Below are 23,305 nucleotides of genomic sequence, written 5' to 3'. Positions count from 1 at the left end.
GCCACTTTTACCTCCTCAACCATTTCCTCCCTGTTTATAAGGATTAGATCCACCACCTCTCGTGGCAGCCTGTTCCACTCATTGATCACTCTGTCAAAAAGTTTTTTCTAATATCTAATCTGTGTCTCCTCCCATTCAGTTTCATCCCATTGCTTTTAGTCTTTCCTTGTGCAAATGAGAATAAAGTTGATCCTTCTACAATGTGACAGCCCTTGAGATATTTGTAGAGTTATTAAGTCTCCTCTCAGTCTTCTCTTTTGCAAGCTAAACATTCCCAAATCCTGCAACCTTTCCTCATAAGACAGGGTTTGCAGACCGGTCACCATTCTGGTCGCTCTTTTCTGAACTTGCTCCAGTTTGTTGATGTCTTTTTTAAAATGTGGTGCCCAAAACTGGACACAATATTCCAGATGAGGTCTGACCAAAGAGGAGTAGAGGGAAATAATGACTTCACGTGATCTAGACTGTATGCTTCTGTTAATACATCCTAGAATTGCATTTGCCTTTTTTGCTGCTGCATCACACTGTTGACTCATATTCAGTCTGTGATCTATTAGTATACCCAAGACTTTTTCACATGAGCTGTTGCTTAGCCCTATTCCTCCCATTCTGTATATGCTTTTTTTATTTTTATTGCCCAGATGTAGTACTTTGCATTTTTCCCTGTTAAAAACCATTCTGTTAGTTGCTGCCCACTGCTCCAATTTATTTATATTTTTTTGAATCCTCTCTCTCTCTTCTCTAGTATTAGCTATCCCTCCTAGCTTTGTGTCATCAGCAAATTTAATCAGTTTACCCTCAATTCCTTCATCTAAATAGTTGATAAAGATGTTGAACAATACAGGGCCCAGGACAGAGCCCTGTGGTACCCCACTTGAGACATTCTTCCAACTGGATGTGCAGTCATTTAGGACCACTCTTTGGGTCCGATCACTAAGCCAGTTATGAATCCACCTAACAGTTGCCTATCGTGCTGATCGGGAACCCCACGCACCTTATAGCCAGGGCTGGCGTTAGGGGCAGGCAGACCAGGCATCTGCCTAGGGCCCCCGTTCCCCCAGGGGCCCCCAGCTAGCAGCACATCACACAGATGCAATGGGGCCTGTGAGGCAGGGGAGCCCGCCAGCTGCCAGCACTGACCCCCCTCCACCACCACACTGAACTATACCGGCATCTGTTGGTACAGTTCTAAGCAATGCTGGAGGAGAGAGTGTTAGCTGATGCTCCCTCTCCCATCATTCCCCGCTCTGCCTCTGACACTGCGGGTGCGCGATGATGTCATCGCGCACTCACTGTGTGCCAGGCAGTGCATCGGCAGCTGGTGAGACAAGAGCCAGGAGCAGCGCAGGCATGAGAGGTGAGGATAGTGTTTTTTTACTATAACAGTGACTACTGGACTTTGGGGCCATTCTCGGGAGGGGAAGATGTGGGCTGTGCTATATACTATGCGGGCTGTGTTACATACTGTGCGTGCTGTGTTACATACTATGCGGGCTGTGCTATATACTATGCTGGCTGTGCTATATACTATGGGGGCTTTGCTATATACTATGCAGGCTGTTCTATATACTATGAGGGCTGTGCTATATGGGCAGTGCTATATACTATGCGGGCTGTGCTATATACTATGCGGGCTGTGCTATATACTATGAGGCCTATGCTATACACTATGTGGGCTGGGTTATATATGTGGGCTGGGTTATATATGTGGGCTGGGTTATATATTATTGGGGGTATATTATATTCTGTGGGGGGAGGCTGTGTTATATACTATGGGCGGTATATTTTAATCTATGGGGAAGCTGTGTTATATACTATGGGGGGCTACATTATATACTATATGGAGGAGGGCTGTTTTATATTCTATGGGGGGCTACATTATATTCTATTGGGGTTGTATTAGATTTTATGAGGGAGGATGGCATCATACTCTTTGAAGGACCTACATTATATTCTATGGGGAGGTGGGCTGTATTATATTCTATTTGGGGCTACATTATATTCTATGGGGTGCTGTATTATATTTATATTCTATGAGGGGTGATTGCATTTTTTTTCTATGGGGGGTTACATTATACTCTGTGGGGTGGCTGCATTATGCTCTATGGGGTGGCTGCATTATACTATATGTGGGCTGCATTACACTGTATCAAGGACTATGGGGAATACATTATGCTATATGAAGAACTATGGGGTGCATTATACTATGGAAGTGAATTGTACTACATAGATGACTATGGTGGTGTATTATACTATATGGGGCACTATGAGGACTGAGGAGGACTGAGCAGTGTATTATACTATATGGAGGACTATGAGGAGTGTATTATACTATATGGAGGACTATGAGGAGTGTATTATACTATATGGAGGACTATGAGGAGTGAATTATACTATATGGAGGACTATGGGGAGTGTATTATACTATATGGAGGACTATGGGGAGTGTATTATACTATATGGAGGACTATGGGGAGTGTATTATACTATATGGAGGACTATGGGGAGTGTATTATACTATATGGAGGACTATGGGGAGTGTATTATACTATATGGAGGACTATGAGGAGTGTATTATACTATATGGAGGACTATGAGGAGTGTATTATACTATATGGAGGACTATGGGGAGTGTATTATACTATATGGAGGACTATGGGGAGTGTATTATACTATATGGAGGACTATGGGGAGTGTATTATACTATATGGAGGACTATGGGGTGTGCATTTTACAATATGGAAGACTGTGGTGCACATTATAATATATGGCGGACTATGGGGTGTATTATACTAAACAAGCAAAATGCTGCATATTCATCGAGTGATTGGATTGTTTAAGCCGGAACAAAAACCATTGTTCTCAGCAGCAAATCGCCGGTGTAAACTGTAGATGTGCGGCCTGATGCCATACATGATACTGTCTGGGGACAGATTGATCTAATAGTGATTGTTCTGTCCCCATCATTCTTTCTCAGATGGTGGAAAGAGGCTGGGAAACAAGTGTGGAACGATTTCTATATTGACGATCACACTCATTTAGCGTCCTGAACTCAGCGAATGTAACTACAACCAAAATGCTTCTCTGTGATGTGCCATCTGTCAGCATTTGGGCCCCATTTTACACTTTGCCTAGGGCCCCACTTTGCCTAAAACTGGCCCTGCTTATAAAGAGGGGATTCTGGCGCACAACGCTTCCTGTGACCCCTGACCTCATCGAGACCTGATTGGTTCAGGTCCTGATGATGTCAGCGTCACACCAGCCAATGAGACAAATCATTGGAGAGTTTGTTGTAGCAGTGAACTTTCCCGGGTGATCTACCCCATAAAAACCGCTGCTTCTCCTCAGATCTCCTGTCAGTGAGAGATTAGAGGAGAAACAGTGTTACAAGTGCTGCTGGGAACAGCTGTGTCAGTCAGCGATTGTGCTATAAAGTAACAATACAGATAAGGCAGGTTAGGGTTAGTGCTATAGTTAGGGTCAGTGTTGGGGCTAAAGAATTAGGCTTTTCTCAATTGCTTCCCCAATAATTTGGTCACGTCAATCACGTCGTAGTTTTCTATTTCCGGTAAAAAAATAAAAATGAATAAAATGGCCCGTCAGTATTATAGTGCAGAGGAGGCTCAGGCTGGTTTCACACTTGCATTTTTTTGCGTTGCTTTTTAGCCCAAAAAAAACCGCATGCGTTTTTTCCCCTATACTTTAACATGGGTGTGCATACATATGCGCACGCGTTTTTTTGCAGTGTGCGCTCGGGCGCACAAAATGCATCCTGTTACATTTTTTTGTGCGTCCGACTTGCCCCCAAAAAACGCATACGCACGCAATGCGCTTTTTTACAGCAAAACATCTATTAAAGTCTATGGGTGCGTATATGTGCTCATTGCAATGCGCACTTATGCGCAAAAAAACTCATGCATTTTTTTCTATAAAATGCACCAAAACCTGCAAAAAAACGCACTCAAACGCATGATGCATTTTTTCATGCGTTTGTGTGTGCAAAAAACGCGCAGCAAAAAAACGCAAGTGTGAAAGTAGCCTTATGCACTTTTATGTTCTGACAGCGAAGAAAGTGCAGGGTCAGATGGAGATGTGGATTTCGAGGGCTTTAGTATTTTTATCCTGAGCTCGATCCCCACAGATGCCACAAGGGCCACTGCAGACCAACAGGGATCCACTACTCCAAAACCTGTGTCTGTCACTGACTACAACAAATATATGGGGGTGTGGACCTTGCAGATCAGGTTCTACAGCCATACCAGGTGTCAAGAAAATCATATATCTGGTATAACAAGTTAGTCATGTATTTGTTTCAGGTGGCCACATATAATTCTTTTGTGTTATACAAAAAAGCCGGAAATGCAGATACTTTCCTTGATTATCAGGAAAAGGTCACTGAAAATCTTGTTTTTGATAATTTTGTCCCCGCCAATCCTTTAGAATGTGAAGATGTCAGAAGACTCACTGAGCGACATTTTATTGCACTCATCCCAGTAACTGAAACAAGAAAGAACCCCCAGAGAAGATGTCGTGTATGCTCCTAGAGAGGAATGAGGCATGATACCCGCTATTATTACCCACAATGCCCATCATTGCCAGCATTATGCCTTCATGACGGCTTTACAATCTTCCACACAGAACCACGTTTTTGAACTGTTTTGACATTCAAGCATTTGGATTATTTAGTGACAGACACATTTGAGTAGAGCTGACTTAACAATTTCCGGGGGTAGGTGGGGGGAGGTCTCCAGAGACACAAGCTGGGCACAATATATTGGGCACTACAATGACATTTTTGCAATTTTTGCTCTGAAACTTCCACTATGTGTTTCTGGAAATCATCCATGTAGTGAAAGTGGTCACTATAATAATAATCTTTATTTTTATATAGTGCTAACATATTCCGCAGCGCTTTACAGTTTGCACACATTATCATCACTGTCCCCGATGGGGCTCACAATCTAAATTCCCTATCAGTATGTCTTTAGAATGTGGGAGGAAACCGGAGACCAGGAGGAAACCCACGCAAACACGGGGAGAACATACAAACTCCTTACAGATGTTGTCCTTGGTGAGCCACCGTGCCGCCCCCTGTCCATAGATGAATTCCCAGAGGGGTGTCATTTCCAAAACGGGGTCACTTTAGGGGGGATTCTGTTGTTCTGGCACTTAGCGGCTCTCCAAAGTACCATAACAGCAGAATCCCCCCTGAAGTGACCCCATTTGGGAAATGACCCCCCTCTGTGAATTCATCTATGGGTGTAGTGACCATTTACCTATCTACCTATTTTCCAATGTAAAATCTGGGGTAAAACAACATTTTAGTGGTAAAAATGTAATTATTTCTTCTTCACTGCCCAATGGTATAATTTTCTATGGAACAGCAGTGGTGTCAGTATGCTCACTGTACCACGAGAAGAATTCATTCAGGGAAGTATTTGGTAAAATGCAGTCACTTTTGGGGCTTATGCTGTTCTGGCTCCTCAGGGGCTCTGACAATGTGACATGTCACAAACACTTCCAGCAAAATCTGCCTCCAATATTGCTCTCATTCCCTTCGGAGCTCTGCCATGCACCCAAACAGTGGTTTACCCCCACATATGGGGTGTCAGCATACTCAGGCTGAATTTCACAACAACTTTTGGGATCCAATTTCTCCTGATACACTTTGAAAAAAAATGGAGGGCAAAAAGATCATTTTTTGTGGAAAAAATATGATTTTTTATTTTCATGGCTCTACGTAATTAACTTCTGTGAAGAACTTGGTTGTTCAAAGTGCCCACCACACATTTCCTTGGGGGGGGTTAGATTTCAAAATGGGGTCACTTGTTGGGGGATTTCCACTGTTTAGACTCGTGGCTATTTTGAGATTTAGAAAAAAATGAAATCCAGCAAAATGTCACCGGCGATGGCGGCTCCTGCACAGTAGCATCTATAAGTAAGAGACAGAGGCTACTGCACAGGGGCCGCTGGTGACATTTTGCTGGATGTGATTTTTTTTCTAAGCCTCACAATAGCCACAATATTATAGGCATTATCACCAATAATATCAATGCTATTATATGCATTATGTAATAATGGGGGTAGGTCAGTGAGGGGTCAGCGACCTGTCATAAGCCAATACAGATGAATATGTAATCAGAGCACCACATAAAGCCCCGCCCACAGCCCCGCCCCAGAGCACGAGAATCTCATTAACTGAAAACTACAAATACAGATTACACAACAGTAAACCAGAGTTGCCCTCATTTATGGTGGACCATTGGAGCTACTATGGATCCTGAGCAGAAGATTAGAGATAATAATATTGCTCCCCATTTCAGGAGAGATTGTGCAGTAATCTGAATTCCTTAGGATCAGAAACAATGTAATTCATGACGTGGCGTGAATCCATGACACCAGGGCTGGAGCCAACACATCTCCTGCAGGCGGGAATAAATGTATATTACAGCCCTCAGCCACGCACAGCTTAGAGATCTATCAGGGCACAGGTGGAATGTTTGTCCTGGAGATTATCACAATCCTCCTTGAAGTTAGTTGGTTTTAATACAAATTGAAAAGTCAGGATAAAGGGAAACTCTGCTGTTATTGGACAGAAATGGTGTCTTTCCCTCATCCTTCAAACATGCCTCAATCACACCCATCCTCAAAAAGCCCCTCCTTGACCCATCCTCTGTGTCTAACTATCGCCCAACATCTCTCCTCCCTTACGCCTCAAAACTACTGGAACAGCATGTATATCTTGAACTGTCTTCCCACCTCTCCTCCTTTTCCCTCTTTGACCGGTTACAATCTGGCTTCCGACCGCATCACTCAACTGAAACTACCCTAACTAAAGTCACTTACGACTTACTAACTGCCAAGAGCAAGCGACACTACTCTGTCCTCTGCCTTCGACACCATGGACCAGTCCCTTCTGCTACAGATTCTCTCATTTCTTGGCATCACAGACTTGGCCCTATCCTGGATCATGTGGCATTTTGGTGCGCGCGGCGCACCCTTAAAAGGACGCATGCGCCAGCAAACGCATACCTGCGCACGGCCTGCGTACCCAATGCTAAAGATAGGGTACGCAGGTCACATGCAGCGTCTTGCTCCCATAGGTGGAGCGGCCGGGAGGAGGTGCTGCCTGGGTTGGAGCTTAGCGGCGGCCGTGCGCAGACCGACGCAGGTCAGTGAAACGCTAGTGTGAAACTAGCCTAAGTCAGTTCTATACCAAGATGGCGTCCGTGTCTTCAGGCAACACCCTGGAAGGAATCCTTGGAATGCAGAAGCAGAGATACTGGATACCATATATGGAAGTGAAGCTGAAATGGACCTATCATAGACTGACACTGGCTACTCAGAAGATTGTGTGACACCCATTTCCTGTCTCTTTGTCTTGAGAATAAACTTCAGTTGTGTGCAAGCCTTTACTGAGAAAGGAGTAGACATCTAACTCTGTGTTCCGTGTGACTCTTTAAGTGTGCACTTAGCCTATATTGGGTCAGGTACAAACAATCATATAGATCTTGCTTTAAGGGATCACCCTCACACTAATCCCAGGGGGTAGGTGGATCCTCCAAGTTGTAAGTTCTATAGAAAAGGGCTTTCAATGCCCAAAGTCATTTGAACAGTTTTGGGTGGAGGAGAATGTTGTGATCTAGAGGCAAAATGGTGAACATGGTAATACGGCCGGACTACACCACCGATAAAGCAGCCACAGCCGGTGACTGAGAGGAATCTGTGACTTCTCTGCATTCAGTGGTTACTACTCACCTGGGTAGTCATATGTGGGAATCTCCTCTTTACACCGCTCATCACCCCTCACATATGTCTCTGTAGTATTAATATGGGTCAGATCTTCACCCTGAATCAAATATTGTAAAAGTCACAGACAGATGGAGAAGTCCCATCTATGATCAGCTCTAATCCTGACATCTCCACCGCTCTCATTACACAAGTATAAAACATAGAATACTGGTGGATAAAACAAGACTGAGCACAAGACCTTCACAGCCGTCTACACATCATAGGGGAGATCTCCTGACACCTTCTCTCCATCTACCTGAAGATCCTGAGGAGCACTGGGATCTTCTTGGTTACAGTCCTGTAGAAGAAGAGGACGGGGACATCTCTCTGGTGTTGTCCTCTTACTGGATAGATCTGGAGGAAACACATACAGGGACTGAATTCATTCTCTACATACAGATAATTATAGGCCGGGTGTATTTAGTCCTGTCTATTACCTGGTGATGTGAGGGGCTGGGGAACCTCCATTATGACGTTCTTGTACAGCTCTCTGTGTCCTTCTACATACTCCCACTCCTCCATGGAGAAATAGACAGTGACATCCTGACACCTTATAGGAACCTGACACATACAATGATACCGTCATCCCCCCGATCCCTTCATAGCGTTACTGTATAATGTCCCAGCATTCCCAGCAGTGTCACCTCTCCAGTCAGCAGCTCAATCATCTTGTAGATGAGTTCTAGGATCTTCTGGTCATTGATGTCCTCATGGATCAGGGGGTGAGGTGGAGGCCCCGTGATTGGGCTCAGGGGTCTTCCCCATCCCTCAGACACAGGGTCCTGACAGCGATCACTAGAGGTCTTCTTCACCACTGTGTAATCCTGGTTATGGAGAGACACATTAATAAATCTCACTCCAGACATTCCCAGAGTCCTCACCTCTCCAGTTCTGTCCATCTGTTATTCCCATAGATAAGAATGATGTAATGTGACGTCATCAGAATCTCTCACCTCTCCAGTGAGACGGAAGAGGATCTCTAGGGTGAGGTGTAACATCCTCTCCGCCATCTTGTCTCTGTCCATATCCATCTTTGATTGGTAAATCAGGAAAATTCTCTTCTGTAGAAGATCTTCACTGAGAGGATCCGATATTGTAGAGACCTGAATGAGAAGAAGATGATCCGATGTAACATCATAAGAATCCTGTGTAATAATACAATTACTGGAGATAATAAGGGAAACATATGAGGAGATTTATTATCTTACAGGGTTTAGTTTTCTTCCCTGACATCTACTAATAAAACCTATATATTTAGGCCACAGACAACAAGCAGTTTCCTCCTCGGAGTCGGCAGCTGAACACGTTCCTCATAGACTCATCTTCCATAACGCTAATTCTCGTCTCATTACCGACACTGGAATCGGCATTAGCAATACTGCAGGAGATATTCATTACACGCGACATGAGAAATAACTCCTTCATGATGAGGACGACATCTTCATCTTCTACTGCGGCTCTAGAGACAGATGTGGCCAGAGTCGGTCACTGCCTCCATCCCCACCGGCCGTCTATATGAAGGTTTCCCGTCTTCCCCGCACTGGAATCTTCTATCTATATGTAATATATGGGTACAACCCCAAGAACACAGTGGGGGAAACATCATACTTTGGGGGGGGGGTTTCTGTAAAGGGGACAGGACAACTGCAACGTATTGAAGGAAGGATGGATGGGGTCATGTACCGGGAGATTTTGGCCAACAACCTCCTTCTCTCAGTAACAGCATTGAAGATGGGTTGAGGCTGGGTCTTCGAACAGAACAACGACCCGAAACACAGAGACAGGGAAACTAAGGAAAGAATAACACAGGGGCGAAAGGGTTAATAGGACTCACAGGAGGAACCATCCCAGAAAGCAGAAGGTCCAGGAGGGTCTGCCACATATATGGCTGCTCTGTGCGCACAGGACCTGTGATGAGGTCACAGGAGGGGAGGAGTCAGGGGTCACATGATCAGGGGCCTCAGTGTGTGCAGGACTCTGCTGTGCTGGTTGTCATGGTGCCGGATGAGTGGAAGTTTCTGTGTGGGGTCAGGAGGGGTTTACAGGGTGTATGGAGCGGAGCCGTGTGTGTACGAGGTGTACGGAGCGGAGCCATGTGTGTACGAGGTGTACGGAGCGGAGCCGCGTGTGTACGAGGTGTACGGAGCGGAGCCGCGTGTGTTCGAGGTGTACGGAGCGGAGCCGCGTGTGTACGAGGTGTACGGAGCAGAGCCGCGTGTGTACGAGGTGTACGGAGCGGAGTCGCGTGTGTACGAGGTGTACGGAGCAGAGCCGCGTGTGTACGAGGTGTACGGAGCGGAGTCGCGTGTGTACGAGGTGTACGGAGCAGAGCCGCGTGTGTACGAGGTGTACGGAGCGGAGCCGCGTGTGTACGAGGTGTACGGAGCGGAGCCGCGTGTGTACGAGGTGTACGGAGCGGAGTCGCGTGTGTACGAGGTGTACGGAGCGAAGCCGCGTGTGTACGAGGTGTACCGAGCGGAGCCGCGTGTGTACGAGGTGAACGGAGCGGAGCCGCGTGTGTACGAGGTGAACGGAGCGGAGCCGCGTGTGTGCGAGGTGAACGGAGCGGAGCTCTGTGTGTACGAGGTGTACGGAGCGGAGCTCTGTGTGTGCGAGGTATATGGAGCGGAGCTCTGTGTGTGCGAGGTGTACGGAGCGGAGCTCTGTGTGTGCGAGGTGTACGGAGCGGAGCCGCGTGTGCGCGTGGTGTACGGACCGGAGCCGCGTGTGCGCGAGGTGTACGGAGTGGTGGAGCTGCGTGTGCGCGAGGTGTACGGAGTTGTGGAGCCGTGTGTGTACGAGATGTACCGAGCAGCGCTGTGTGTGTACGAGGTGTACGGAGCGGAGCCGCGTTTGTGTGGACCCCTCTGTGTACTCCCAGCTTTGGTCGCAGACCCCTCTGTGTATGCTGTATACACCCGTATACCCCCAGCTTCGGTCACAGACCCCCCTGTGTATGCTGTATACACCCGTATAACCCCAGCTTCTGTCACAGACCCCTCTGTGTATGCTGTATACATCCGTATACCCCCAGCTTCGGTCACAGACCCCACATATCTCACCCTGTAGAACTGACGCCGGACACACACGGTAAAACTGCGGTCGTCGGTCTTCTCATCTCTCGCACTTATACTGATAACATAAGATGGAGTCAGACGAACCCTCCTACAAAACGTGAGAACAAAGTCATTACTACAGGACTGTGTGAGAAAGGGATTTATTCTACAAGAAACGCTGGAGCCACAAATGAGAATAACATAATGTCGTTCATCTTCTCTTTCACCATAGATATTGACAGTGAGGGCAACTTCCACTTTGCCGCAATGTGGATTTTAGTGGCCATACATATAATAATAATAATAATAATAATAATTTTTATTTATATAGCACCAACATATTACGCAGCACTTTACAATTAAGCGGGGACATGTACAGACAAAAAATTCAATACAAGTTAAGACAATTCAAACAGTGACATTAGGAGTGAGGTCCCTGCTCGCAAGCTTACAATCTACAAGGAAATGGGGGGACACAGTAGGTGAGAAGTGCTTGTTAATTCAGGTCTGGCAATTATAATAGGGATTTTCATATAAAGCTGCATGATCCGGTCATCCGCCCGTGTGTTTAAGTGCAATAGACAAGTATCAAGTACAGTTATCATGTGCATGAAGGATGTGGAGACAAATGAATAGTAGGGTGCAGATTCAGAATAATATTTGGAAGGAGGGAACAGAGTAAACTACTACATAAGTAGTTTACCAGGTTCTGAAAGCTTTCTGGAAGCCGGGAAGGCCTGGTTCCCAGTAAAAGGGTAGAAGATTCCAGAAGAACCGGTCCACCATACATCTGTGCTATCAGACACTTCACCTTCTCCCAAAGCTCAGAAACCACCGTACAAGACCATCAAATATGTCTCATGTCACCAGATATTCCACAGCCCCAAAACAGTCTCCCGAGATTTTAGGAAAAATGCTGTGAATTTTTTCCTGTACATAATAGACTCTGTGCAATAGTTTTAAGGAGGTCTCCACAAGGGAAGTCTGGTGACTACCTTCTGATAGGGTGTCACAGCTACGATACCATTCATCAATTGACTGTTCAAACCCCAAATCCTCCTCCCACTGTAACATATACTTCAATTTTTTATCATTTTGTGGAGAATTTCTAGCATAGTAGATCAATGAGATCGTTCCCCTGCCCAAAGGGTCATTTAGACATTTATTTTCAAAACTCATTGCCCTGAGAGTAGTACCGCTCGGGAGGATCTGCTTTGCAAAGTGGAAGATCTGGTTCAGTCGTATTACCTCCCTAGCTGGAGGTTCAAATTTTTGAACAAATTCCTGTCTGTCAAGTAAGATATTAAATGGGGAACACAAATGTTGAAGTATATGAATACCTTTCAGCTTCCACCAAGAAAAAATTTGTGTCTCAAGGCCTGGCGGGAACATGGGGTTTTGTAATATAGCAGTCAGGGGAGAAGGGCTTGATTGTAAGTTATATTTAAACTTTCCTCCAAAGAAGCAACGAGTGGACAGTAAAAAGAGCCACATTCATTAACCCCCGTGGAAGTCGGTCTGTGGTCCACATTAGGCCTGATAAAGAGAATGGTTTGGAGAGAAATGATTCCAGAATAACCCATCTCGGACTATTGGGATATGAACACGCACTTATTAATGGAGCAATCTGTGCCGACTTGTAATAAAGTGTAAAATTAGGGAGGGATAAACCCCCTTCTTTTCTGTGAGGGAACATAAGTTTTTGCACAATTCTGGGTTGTTTTCCGAGCCAAAGAAACTTAGACATCATAGAGTGTGAATGAGTGAACATTCTGGCTGGTACCATAATTGGGAGGGACCTAAATAGATATAAGAAGCGAGGCAGTGACACCATTTTTAGTGCATGTGTTCTGCCGAGCCAGGATAACTTTGAGGAAGCCCATCTATCCAGGTCCCTCTGGAAGTTTTGGATCAGTGGAGTGTAATTCCACCTAAACAGGTGACCTGTTGGCTGTTAAGTTGATACCCAGATATGTTAGATAATGTTCTTTGTGTATAAACCCAAAATGGGAGGCTATATTAGTTTGCTCTTAGGAAAATTTACAAATAATGCTTCGGATTTATCAATGTTAATCTTTAACCCTGAGATCTTCTCAAATTCGTGAAGGAGGGAAAACAAGTGAGGGAGTGTAGTGTGGGGACTTATTAATGTTAGCAGGAGATCATCCGCAAAGAGGCTGACTTTATATTGGTCTCCCTTATTCTCAGGGCCCAGGATATTCTGATCTCTCCTTATTGCTTCAACAATGGGTTCCATTGCAAGTGCAAAAAGATCCGGAGATAGAGGACAGCCCTGCCTGGTACCCTCTGAATATTAATTGGAGGGGGATGTGGTGACGGGAGTTTTACATAAGCGATAGGGCTATCATATAACAATTGGAGGCACTTTATAAGTTTAGGGGTGTAAAATATCAGTATTTCTATAATATGTATTAATTCTCTCATACAGAATAGTTAAGAGGCTCTGGTTAGAGTGTGACTGAGCTATTCTGGATTCCTTGGCTCACACAGCTGTCTCTCTTGTCAAATGTATAGGTCAAAATAGTCAAAGCTGTCAAAATGTGACTATTTAGAGATAATGAATGGTTCTAAAGATCTCAGACTTTAGGCTTAAATATCTCAGACTAAGGTAATGCATAAATAACTGTATGCATATTGTTTAAAATAACTAGGGTTCACTTAATATGGAAGAAGTTATGAACATAGTGGCAAGCCACCATATGTGGTTGTAGTTTATAGGTCAGAATAGTATATAAAGCCGGCCTAACTCTTGTTCAGGAGATCTCATATCCCTTGAGACTCTCGAACACCCGGACAACACAGCTGCTCAAGACTATATGTAAGAACAATGCTCGTTTTCTCTTCAAATAATTATTGCATGTCATGAACTTACTTTTCTTCATTTTTGTAATCACTTTTTGAAATGAACAATTAAAAACAAGATTTATTTTATCCTCAATTCAACATTGCTTTTACTTTTGATTCTCAACCGTGCAAGAAGATATATATATATATATATATTTTTCTACATTTTGGCGAGCCTGAGCCAGCCTGATCTTTTGTGCTAATTTTGGTTGGCATTCCTTCCTCGATTGTGCAAGGGGGGAGCACGAACTCTGCTAAAAACCACCTGTTGTACAAGCCTACTCAGGAATTCCACTATTTCACGGCACAAGGATCACACTGAACCTGGAGACGACGGGTGAGGATCGTAAAGAGCTGCATGCGTCTCATCCAGACGGAGATCTGAGGATTGCATAAGGACACAGAGGACCATCCATTGACGGGAAAGACTCTCAATAGGTGAGAAAAAAAAATATATAATGGATTTTATACATGATTATGCTAAGAAAAGTAACATAGATTTCAAGTTTGTTCATAATCATACGGATGCCCAATTATGGTCTAGTTTGTATAATCAATGTGAGGCAGAAAATGTTAAAATTGACAAAAGGTTTTTCTCAGTAAGAAAATTACAAAGGAAACTTCAGAATGTTATGCAGCTAGTTCATGTGTATAATAGCCTAGTCTTTGAGAAAACTGAACCTAACACCTATAAAACATGCATTGTCACACAAGACATTAATCACACTGACACACCAGGTGACACACAAGAGTCTGACGGGGATTACTTTGATTGTCCAAATTGTTTGATTTTGTCAGAGCACATAGAGCAATTGGAGGATCAAATAGATACCAGGACAGAGTTATTGTCTAAATTACGACAAGATATAAAAAGGGTTTCTGCTAACACAAGATCAACAGGTAAACAGGAGGACAGTGCTGTTGCCTCTTCATTTGTACCAAATATGCAAGATCCAGATGCTTCAGTAGAGGAATTAGAGGCAGTAGAATTACAACGGAAAAAATTACATGACAGAGCAGCACGCATTAATTTGAAAATACACGATCAGCTAATGAAAATTGTAAAAGACATTCCAAATTACAATGATAAGATGGATGCCTTTTATAATGCGGACACTTTTGAATCAAACACAGACAAATACAATCTGAATGATGAGCAAAAGAATAAAATATTCAAAGTTTGGTTACCTTCACATATGGGAAAAAGATTACAGACCACACCCAGATTAAATGATGAGAATGAAATGGCACATAGTACGAAAGAAGACAGACTTAGACAATTAGTATTGTTTACAACTGGAGAAGACATGCCTACAGTTGATATTTTAGGGAGTTTACAAACAAATATTTCTGAAGACCCATTCTCTTTTTTGGTAAAGTTTGAACAGGCCTATAGGATGGTAATGGATCTCGGGCCTCACGAAGAGCCAGCATCCATGATCAAATTTTTTGTAAAGAAGTTCAAGTACTTAGATCCTGCCCCAGTGCAATTGGCTAACACTCAGCCATCATTGCAAGAAGCAACAGTTTTTATTGACAGAATAAGGAGATCCATGAAACAAAACCAGGTCAAGGCTAAAATAGCGGTAGTTCATGAGAAGGAAGACAGTCAACTGAAACCTAGAGCCACAGTAATCTCCAAGAGCAGGGATCACATTGAGCATAGAGGTAAAAATACTACACAAAGGAACAATATCCATTGTTATTTTTGTGGTATACCTGGACACTTGAAGTGGCAGTGCAGGAAATTTTTGAGAGCAGAATCAGAGATGGGTACACAAGGAACAGGTAAGCTTGGAAGGGAAAACGGACTCATGCCAAAATCATACACCACACCTTCCGCACCTGCATTACAATTATCTGCACCTGCTCATACTGCCAACAGACAAACACAGTCACCATATGCACCATTAATCAGACAGATCAGAGAAATGACAGTGAAGGAAACAGAGTCAAGGGATAGAATTCCAAGGTCTTTTAAAAAGGACACTGGTCTTCTCCCATCTCCTTCATCTTTCTGACAATCACAGACTATTCCTGTGCCACATCCATTGGAATTTGTGACTCGAGTTACATTGGATGACTGTGGAAGACCATTTATCAAAGTAAGTTTAGCAGGCCAGAATGTTGTATTTCTTATTGACACAGGAGCTCAGTTAAGTGTTACAAACCTTGATTTGAAGCTAAACCCAGATTCACCAGTTTGTACAATTGTCGGTTTCAGTGGAAAAGGTGGAACTAAAGCGACCTTAGTTCCCAATGTGATTTTGGAAATACCTAGTTCTTTCAAAACAGAAATTGACATCTGGTATTGTCGTGATTCTGAAAATATACTTGGCACAGATTTTATGCAGAAATTCGGATGGGTAGTTGACCTAGGAAATCAAGTGATCTGGAAAGATTCCAATGGTTGTAAACCGGTAGTCATTGATCCTAATGATTATAGCCATGTTGGAAGTATTTGCTTGAATGATGTGGTGTCATCTGACCATTTGTGGCCTGACACTAATGATGACGAGGTATTGACAGAAATTGTACAGCTTTTTCCTTCTCTTTGGGCTCAGTTCAGGAATGAGGTTGGAACAATGAAGGACGTTATCGTGAATGTGGAGGGGCGTGATCCCCCGCCACAGCGTCAGTATAAATTGCCTCCAGAATCAATTGATTCTATGTCAAAGATCATACAGGAATTGTTAGATCAAGGTGTTATCCGAAAGGCTAATTCTGTAAGTAACAATCCTTTGTGGTGTGTTTTGAAATCTGATGGTTCTTATCGAATGATATTGGATTTACGGATGTTCAATAAGCATACACCCAATGTCGCACCAATTGTGGCAGATACTCATGACATGATGGCAAGGTTAAATGCAAAGGCCAAATACTTCTCTGTACTGGACATTAGCAATGGTTTTTTCAGTATACCTCTTGAAAAGAGTTGTCAGTATAAGTTTGCATTTACTTTCTTGGACGAGCAATATCTGTTTTGCAGGTTACCTCAAGGAGCACATTTGTCACCTAGTGTTTTTCATCAGGCATTGGCAAAGGTATTATCCAGATTTTCGAGGCCTGATTGCATTCTGCAATATGTGGATGATATTTTATTGTCTACAGAGGATAAAGAGACACATGTTTCTCTTCTGACAGAATTGTTTGAGTTGCTGCATGATGCAGGGTTGAAATTGAACACCAAAAAGGTCAAATTAATGCAGACTGAGGTCAGATTTTTAGGGGTGCTGTTGAGTCCAGGAAAAAGGCAGCCACTGCAGGAAAGAATTGAGGCAATTGCTTCCCTACCAATTCCGACATCACACAAGGCATTGAGACATTTTTTAGGTCTTATGAATTATTCAAGGGATTTCATTGAGAATTTTGCAGATAAGGCCAGACCTTTATATGATCTTTTGAAAGGTGAAAACAGTGATTACTTTGGTCCTTGGGGTGATGAACAGCAAACCTCATTTGAACAATTGAAAATGAATTTACAAAATGCACCTGCTTTGTCCACAGTAGATCCTTCGGCTCCATTTGCTTTGCAAGTGCATACATCAGGAACATCTGTTTCTGCTGTATTGCTGCAATTACATGGGGAAGAGTGGAGAATTTTGGGCTATTTTTCAAAACTTCTCTCACCTGTTGAAAAAGGTTTTGAGACCTGTGCAAGACACTTGGTAGGTGTGTACTTTGCAGTCAAAGCAACCGAACATATTGTCGGGTTCAACAAAATCATTTTGCAAACTCCTCATTCTACACTAAAACTTCTCTTTGAGAATAATATCCCAGGTGTGTCACATCAGAGATTTGCTCATTGGTTATTGTCATTGTCTCCCAAACAAATTGAGGTAGATTACAAGGCCAAATATGTTCTTCCTCAGCTGATGCAATATGAAGGACAAACTCATGATTGTTTACAGTCTTTTCAGGATCCAAGTCCATCACTTTTCAGACGGAAAGCAGAGGTAACAGACAAACCAATTTTTGTAGATGGTTCCAGATTCTATTCAGATGGGCACTATTATTCAGGATATGCCATTTTTTATCCCAAAAGAGGACAGGTTGTGAAGCACAAATTACCGAGTCATTTTTCAGCTCAAAGAGCAGAGCTAGAAGCAGTAAAAATGGTACTACAGCTGAATGAAGCAGATGATCAGTGTCCCATTGTGATCTACAGTGATAGCTCTTATGTTGTAAGATCACTGACAGATTACTTGTCAGTTTGGGAAAAAAGAGGCTATGTAGATTCATCTAATAAGACTCTTGTTCACAGTGACACACTGAAGACAATTTTCAGGATAGCATCAAAAAACCCTAATGGTTTTGCTATTGTCAAGGTTCCGGCCCATAAAAAATCTGATGATGAATTATCTGTTGGAAATGCAACCGCAGATATGCTAGCCAAAGAGGCAGCCCTGACAGGAGAAGAGGTGTTTGAACCTGAACCTCTCGAGGTTTCAGCAGTTCAAAGAACAGACACGCATATCCCTTCTTTTGCGGAAGAACAAGAAAAAGACTCATCTCTTGTTGCTTCCCGGGTTGATCCAAAACCTCCCTTTGTTTGTGAAAATGGGGTTTTGTGTCATGACTTAAACGGGGAGTTGCGTCCTGTTGTCCCAAGACATCTACAGGTTGAGTTCACAAAATACAATCATGAAAGTTTGGGTCATTTGGGCCAACAAAAATTGTTAGGCATTCTCAGAGAGAAATTTTACTGGGAAAAGATGGAAGAGACAGTGCAAAGTGTTGTTCAATCATGTCTCATTTGTGCCCAAATTAATCCAAGACCAAAAGGACAGAAACCGCCACTACTCCGAATCGCACCTGCAGATGGTCCATGGTCTACGTTGCAAATCGACTACATTGGACCGTTACCATCAGGTAAAAATGGTCTCAGGTATGCATTGGTTGTAGTAGATGTTTTTTCTAAGTGGGTTGAAATTTTACCTGTCAGGAAAGATGATGCTTTGTCTACAGCTAGAGCATTAGTTAATCATGTCTTTTGTACTTGGGGATCCCAAGAATGATCACCTCTGATCGAGGAAGTCACTTTACAGGAAAAATCATGCAAGCCGTTTGTGCTATTCTAGGGGTACGACAGCAGTTTCATGTACCCTACCATCCACAGTCTGCTGGTATTGTGGAAAGGATGAATAGAACAATAAAATCCAGAATTGCCAAGATGTTATTGGACAAAGGCAATACTTGGGTTGATGCAGTACCTTTTGTACTGTTGAGTGTAAGAGGAACAACCTCTGCCACAACTCAGTTTACTCCTTTTGAACTGATGACAGGAAGAAAAATGCCATTGATTTTTCCTCATGAACCATTTTTGTCTACACCACAAAAAGATGCTGTTGCAAGGTCCAAATGGTTGCAATTGTTACAGGAAAATTTGAAAACGATTCTTCCACATGCTGCATCAAGAATGCAGAGAATGGAGCCACCATATGTATCCAAATTCAAGAAAGGGGCTCTAGTGATGATTAAAACTTTCAGGAAGAATGGACCTTGGGAAAGTAATTGGGAAGGTCCCTTTGAAATTATCGAAACCATGGGACAAGTGATGATACTTGTGCAACGAGCATCTAAGGTGGTTAAAAATACCCGCAGACAACAAAAATTGTGGGTACATGTTGATCAATGCAAACTGTATATTGCAAAATAATGATACTGCATTTCTTTTAGGAAGAAATGGATTCCAATAAGAACTGGAATACGAAACTCCACGTCCTTGATGGAAGGGATTCAACACCAATCCTTCAGGAGAAAAAGACATTTCCCAGGAAAAGCTACTATCTGATGGGAATCACATTTCTGCTGTTTTGTACTGTTTCAACTGTGATCTACGCTGAAGATATTTCACACCATGGAACAAATACTAGTGAAGTGAAGGAACTTTTCAAAGGAACTTTACATCCAAGGAAACCAAGAGGAACGAATCTACAAAGCTTAATAGATGAGGACATACCGGACGATTCAGTAGATATTACTGGAAACATTTGCATGGGTTTTGGTGCAAAATGCTGTATTGAGCTACACTTCATACATGACACTAACATAATATTACACGCAGCCACAGGACCTAAGACGAAGTTCACACAGTTACAAGGAGATTATATACACAATAATAAGACAGGCACATGGGAATGTAGTCCTACAGATGTGTTATTCTGGAATATAGAGATAAGAGGTGAAGAGAGAGCTGTGTGGTCAGGCGACATTACAAATGATGTGATCGCAAAAGGGAAAGTTGAAACATCCAAAACAGATGCTTGGTTAAGGACACAACTTTTTGGGAAAGTTTTAGATCCTTCATTTCTTTCTATTACAGAAGGAGACGAGGATTGGGTAAAAACATGGAATTTTCAGATAACCAGAGAACCAGTACAAGTACAGGTATCTGTAGTTTTTACAGTTTCAAATACTATAGCTCCAGAAGTAAGGGTTACACCACAAGCAGTATATAGTCAAGAAAATATGTCTCCTTTATTACTAAAATGCAGCACGAGGTTAGAGCTACCTTCAGAATCTTTGTTAATATGGACCAAAGATAAATCATTTTTGGGAAGTTTTTCAAATGGTCCAACAAATGTTATACACAGAGGTCAATCCGGTAACGTGAGATGGTTAAATAAGGATTTTATTTTTTCTGTAGATAATCCATCTCCTAAGGATTCTGGACTTTACCAATGTTGTAACGAAATATAACTACAAACAATGTAGAGATGTAAAGGTAAATATATGGTCAGCAGTAGATAATGTATGCACACAGGCAAGATTTCAACCATCTACTCCTTTTCAGATCAATCAGTTCCAAACTAAACCTCTGTTACGAGATGGAGTGTTTCTGACCATGGTATGGACCTTTAACATGTCTAACTGGAAAATCTCTTCTAGATATCCCCAGTGTCAACCACATCTCACTAACATGGAGATGGGAATAGAACAATGGTTTGGGAAAAGAACTTCAACACAGGTTAGAAGTAAGAGGGGAGTGTTTGAAGGTATTTTGGGGGGATTAGGAACAGTAGGAAGTTTTAATTAACACTATGGACATTCATACACTTAAATCAGATCTGGAAAATATTGGGTATATTGGAGGAAAAGGGGTAAAGATTCAGAAAAGCTTGAATCAAGTCCTTGAAAAGATGGTTTTGAACACTGCTACTGTATTGGGATTTTCTGTATCACATCTTCAGGATGCTACTTTAGCTTTAATGGAAAGTGAACAGGAATCTCAAGTGGCCAAAACATGTCTAGAAATTCAGATTGAATATTCCACCAATCTGAAAATGATTGCACAAGCCTTACAAAGTGGAATTACCCCTTTAGGGCTAATAAGAAATTTGCCCATAGAATATAACTGCGTTAAACCATACAGATTTGTGGGTAAATAAGTGGTTAGGATGTGAACAGAACATTTGTGTAGGAACATCACTGATTCCAGTGTCAGGAAGAGAAGAAACCCTGGTTCCTATAGGTGTTCTGGGAATTCCTGTCAGCCCTACACAATTGTTATATTATCAATTACACTACACAGAGTTTGCATTTGATGGTACAAACATTGAACAATTAGACATTTCGTCATGCTTAAATTTTGTTTCCAAGGTAATGTGTCTACCTGGACAGGATAAAGTCATTTATCATTCATGTTTCCATAATCATACTTCTTGTCATGCCAGAGTTGAGAATGTCCACACGATACATGACCCGGTGACACCAGTAAGCGCTAACAGGATTTGTTTCCAAGTCATGTCAGGAAGAGAAGCAGTTTCTGCATTCTTCTCATCTTGTGTACATGTCGAAAATCTGACAATGGGTTTATATTGTATTGAGGGAAATGTTAAAACTCTCACAAAGAAGGAAGGAAGTATTAATATTACGTCAATAGGCTCAAGACGTCTGAAAATCCTTCCGATCCAGTTCAATTTGTCACAAGTCAATAAATTCCCTTGGGATTTGTGGACAAATGAAATAAAGAAAGACAAGGGTTTATTAAATCTGCTGACAAAACAATTAAAAGAAGCTGAAATTGTATTTAGACATGAACAAGGTAATCTAAATGATATTGAACATGAATGGACGAGTATGTCAGGCTCATCTTGGTGGAGGAATTTAGGAAAATCTGTAACTAGTTGGTCACAGTCTTCAGCGAAAATGGCAGCAGGGAATGTATTGTCTAATCCGATTGTTATTCTATTTATCATAGTTTTGCTGTGTATAATATATCAAATAATTATTATGTGTAAAATTAGGAGTATTTATAAGAATATAAAGATAGAAATGAAAAAGGAAGATGATATTTTAAAAGAGATGTTAAAACGAAAAAAATATAACTCTCTGATCTAATTTTTGTTTTTACAATAGGTTTGAAAATTCAGATGACATTCAGGGCAGATGGTGATACAAGGTTTTCAGAATAAAGAATGAATGTGATACGAATGGTGAGAGAATGAGTTAGGATTGATTATGATATTTCTCAAATCATAATCAGGGGGGATTGTAAAATATCAGTATTTCTATAATAAAAAATATACAGAGTCTAGTCCAGCTAGCAGAGGCTCTGGTTAGAGAGTGACTGAGTTATTCTGGATTCCTTGGCTCACACAGCTGTCTCTCTTGTCAAATGTATAGGTCAAAATAGTCAAAGCTGTCAAAATGTGACTATTTAGAGATAATGAATGGTTCTAAAGATCTCAGACTTTAGGCTTAAATATCTCAGACTAAGGTAATGCATAAATAACTGTATGCATATTATTAAAATAACTAGGGTTCACTTAATATGGAAGAACTTCTGAACATAGTGGCAAGCCACCATATGTGGTTGTAGTTTATAGGTCAGAATAGTATATAAAGCCAGTCTAACTCTTGTTCAGGAGATCTCATATCCCTTGAGACTCTCGAACACCCGGACAGCTGCTCAAGACTATATGTAAGAACAATGCTCGTTTTCTCTTCAAATAATTACTGCATGTCATGAACTTACTTTTCTTCATTTTTGTAATCACTTTTTGAAATGAATAATTAAAAACAAGATTTATTTTATCCTCAATTCAACATTGCCTTTACTTTTGATTCTCAACCGTGCAAGAAGATATATATATATATATTTTTCTACACGTACATATTGTTCTGCTCCCGATGCCGTACATATTGTTCTGCTGGCAGCTATGAAATGTATCTTGAGACACTGGCTGGAGAAGACACCACCGAGTGTTTCAGAACTGATAGATGCTATAAAATCCCTAATGGTGATGGACAAAATAGATACAGAATCCCAAAAAGAAAAGAATATGGAAACATTTTTCAAAAATGGAGGACTTTTATTGAATGTAGCTATCCACAAGCAGAGATCAGGCAATTAATGGTGGCATGTAAAGGTACAATATGGCACAAGGTTGAGGAGGTAGCTTGTAACTTGGGGATCTTGAGGTCTTAATATCTGTTTATAGTTTCATCGCTAGTTCTGTATATGGTTCAAATGAAGTATTTTAACATTCAAAGGGTTAAAGTGAAAGTGGATGAGAGTAACATTGTATTGTCTGGATATATGCATAGAATGTATGGTTTCTGTGTATGTTGGATTGCATATTATTGTC

General features: G+C 42.1%; 2 protein-coding genes and 1 long non-coding RNA gene across 3 annotated transcripts in view; 1 reads left to right on the top strand and 2 right to left on the bottom strand.

Annotated features, from left to right (window-relative positions):
- Window positions 1-1,312, bottom strand: part of LOC141101537 (uncharacterized) — a 56,819-nt gene extending 55,507 nt beyond the window's left edge. Inside the window, exon 1 of the mRNA XM_073590662.1 lies at window positions 1,294-1,312. Within this exon, the coding sequence (XP_073446763.1) occupies window positions 1,294-1,312 (19 nt within the window). The remainder of the gene's footprint in view (window positions 1-1,293) is intronic.
- A 6,899-nt stretch (window positions 1,313-8,211) lies between these two features.
- LOC141101536 (oocyte zinc finger protein XlCOF8.4-like) lies at window positions 8,212-8,657 on the bottom strand. The gene is made up of 2 exons (XM_073590661.1): window positions 8,436-8,657; window positions 8,212-8,352 (listed from the first exon to the last, which is right to left on the bottom strand). The coding sequence occupies exons 1-2, from the start codon at window positions 8,655-8,657 to the stop codon at window positions 8,212-8,214; spliced, it is 363 nt and encodes a 120-aa protein (XP_073446762.1).
- Window positions 8,658-14,004: 5,347 nt separating this feature from the next.
- Window positions 14,005-22,758, top strand: LOC141101504 (uncharacterized). Its single transcript, XR_012234988.1, has 2 exons — window positions 14,005-14,150; window positions 19,392-22,758. It is a non-coding gene; the product is annotated as an uncharacterized lncRNA (long non-coding RNA).
- Window positions 22,759-23,305: the final 547 nt, after the last annotated feature.

The sequence above is a fragment of the Dendrobates tinctorius genome, unplaced genomic scaffold (genome assembly GCF_039654945.1).
Source record: "Dendrobates tinctorius isolate UK_male_01 unplaced genomic scaffold, ASM3965494v1 ptg000119l, whole genome shotgun sequence".
In the NCBI taxonomy this organism is placed as follows: Eukaryota; Metazoa; Chordata; class Amphibia; order Anura; family Dendrobatidae; genus Dendrobates; species Dendrobates tinctorius.
The sequence above is the reverse complement of the archived record's forward strand: the minus strand, read 5'-3'. Positions and strand labels throughout refer to the sequence as shown.